The sequence below is a fragment of the Calidris pugnax genome, unplaced genomic scaffold (genome assembly GCF_001431845.1).
Source record: "Calidris pugnax isolate Ruff unplaced genomic scaffold, ASM143184v1 scaffold66, whole genome shotgun sequence".
NCBI lineage: Eukaryota > Metazoa > Chordata > Aves > Charadriiformes > Scolopacidae > Calidris > Calidris pugnax.
In genome coordinates this window covers 101,301-103,091 of record NW_015090777.1, presented here as the reverse complement: position 1 = coordinate 103,091, position 1,791 = coordinate 101,301, and the positions used below count along the sequence as shown (strand labels likewise).

The 1,791-nt window shown below is 57.8% G+C and overlaps 1 protein-coding gene across 1 annotated transcript in view; it reads left to right on the top strand.

Moving 5' to 3' along the window:
- LOC106892217 (E3 ubiquitin-protein ligase TRIM39-like) overlaps nucleotides 1-1,432 on the top strand; it is a 36,363-nt gene extending 34,931 nt beyond the window's left edge. The window contains exons 5-6 of the mRNA XM_014949245.1: nucleotides 65-227; nucleotides 337-1,432. Coding sequence (XP_014804731.1) covers nucleotides 65-227; nucleotides 337-884 — 711 coding nt within the window. The 3' untranslated portion in view covers nucleotides 885-1,432. The remainder of the gene's footprint in view (nucleotides 1-64; nucleotides 228-336) is intronic.
- Nucleotides 1,433-1,791: the final 359 nt, after the last annotated feature.

Sequence of the window (1,791 nt, the reverse complement as noted above, 5' to 3'; positions counted from 1 at the left end):
CCCCCCAAAACCTGCTTCCCTGCTCCCTCCCTCTCTCCACGCTCCCTTTTTTTGGGGGGGCAGAAAAGCAGGATTTGGGGGGTGTCCCCCCCTACTTTGGGGCAGGTGCGAGGCGGCGCTGGCTCCGGTGGACGATCCCGTTTCCGTCCCCATCGAACTGGAAAAAAACTTCAGCATTTTTCCCCGACAATATTTCACCCTCCGGAAAATCACCCGCCGCCTCCTGGGTGAGAAGAGGGAGAAAAACCCCAAAATCTCCCCCAAAAAAATTAAAAAAAAAAAAATTTAAATGGATTGGGATGTTGAAAATGATGATTTTTGGGGTTTTTTTTCTAGGCGATGTGACGCTGGATCCCGACACGGCTCATCCCAACCTGGTGCTGTCGGAGGATCGGAAGAGCGTGCGCTTCGCCGAGGTGGGACCCCGGGATTTACCCGACACCCCGCGACGTTTCACCATCTACCCCTGCGTTTTGGGGGCGCAGGGTTTCACCTCGGGGCGTCACTACTGGGAGGTGGAGGTGGGGGATAAAACCCACTGGGCTCTGGGGGTGTGTAAGGATTCTGTCAGTCGGAAAGGGGAGCCCACCCCCCTCCCGGAAACGGGATATTGGCGCGTCCGCCTCTGGAACGGGGATAAATACGCCGCCACCACCACCCCCTTCACCCCCCTGACGCTGCGGGTCAAACCCAAACGGGTGGGGGTTTTCCTGGATTACGAAGCCGGAAAAGTGGCTTTTTATAACGTGACCGATCGATCCCACATCTACACCTTCAGCGACACCTTCACCGAAAAGATCTGGCCACTTTTTTATCCGGGGATCCGAGCCGGGAGGAAAAACGCCGCACCTCTGGTTATCCGCTCCCCCACGGATTGGGAGTGATGATGGGGGGGGGATGGAGAGGGGACAACTGGGATCTGGGGATCTAGGGATCCGGCAGAGATGGCCGGTGCCAACGGGATCTGGGGATCCGGCACCACTGGGATTTGGCTCTCCAGTATCTGGTACCACTGGGATCCAGGGATCTGGGACCACTGGGATTTGGCTCTCCAAGATCCAGCATCACGGGGATCCGGCACCACCAGGATCCAGGGATCCGGCAGAGATGGCCGGTACCACCAGGATCCGGGGATCTGGGACCACTGGGATTTGGCTCTCCAGTATCTGGTACCACCGGGATCTGGGGATCTGGCACTACTGGGATTTGGCTCTCCAGTATCCAGCACCACCAGGATCTGGGGATCCGGCACCGCTGGGATTTGGCTCTCGGAGATCTGGCATCACTGGGATCCAGGGATCCAGGAATCTAGCTGAGATGGCCGGTACCACCGGGATCTGGGGATCTGGGACCACTGGGATTTGGCTTTCCAGTATCTGGTACCACTGGGATCCAGGGATCCAGCAGAGATGGCCGGTACCACTGGGATCTGGGGATCTGGGACCACTGGGATTTGGCTCTCCAATATCCAGCATCATGGGGATCCGGCACCACCAGGATCCAGCACCGCTGGGATTTGGCTTTCCAGTATCTGGTACCACTGGGATCCAGGGATCCAGCAGAGATGGCCGGTACCACTGGGATCTGGGGATCTGGGACCACTGGGATTTGGCTCTCCAATATCCAGCATCATGGGGATCTGGCACCACCAGGATTCAAGGATCCGGTACCGCTGGGATTTGGCTCTTGGACATCCAGAACCACTGGGATCCGGGAATCCAGGACCACTGGGATTTGGCTCTCCAGTATCTGGCACCACCAGGATCCAGGGATCTGGCACTACTGGGATTT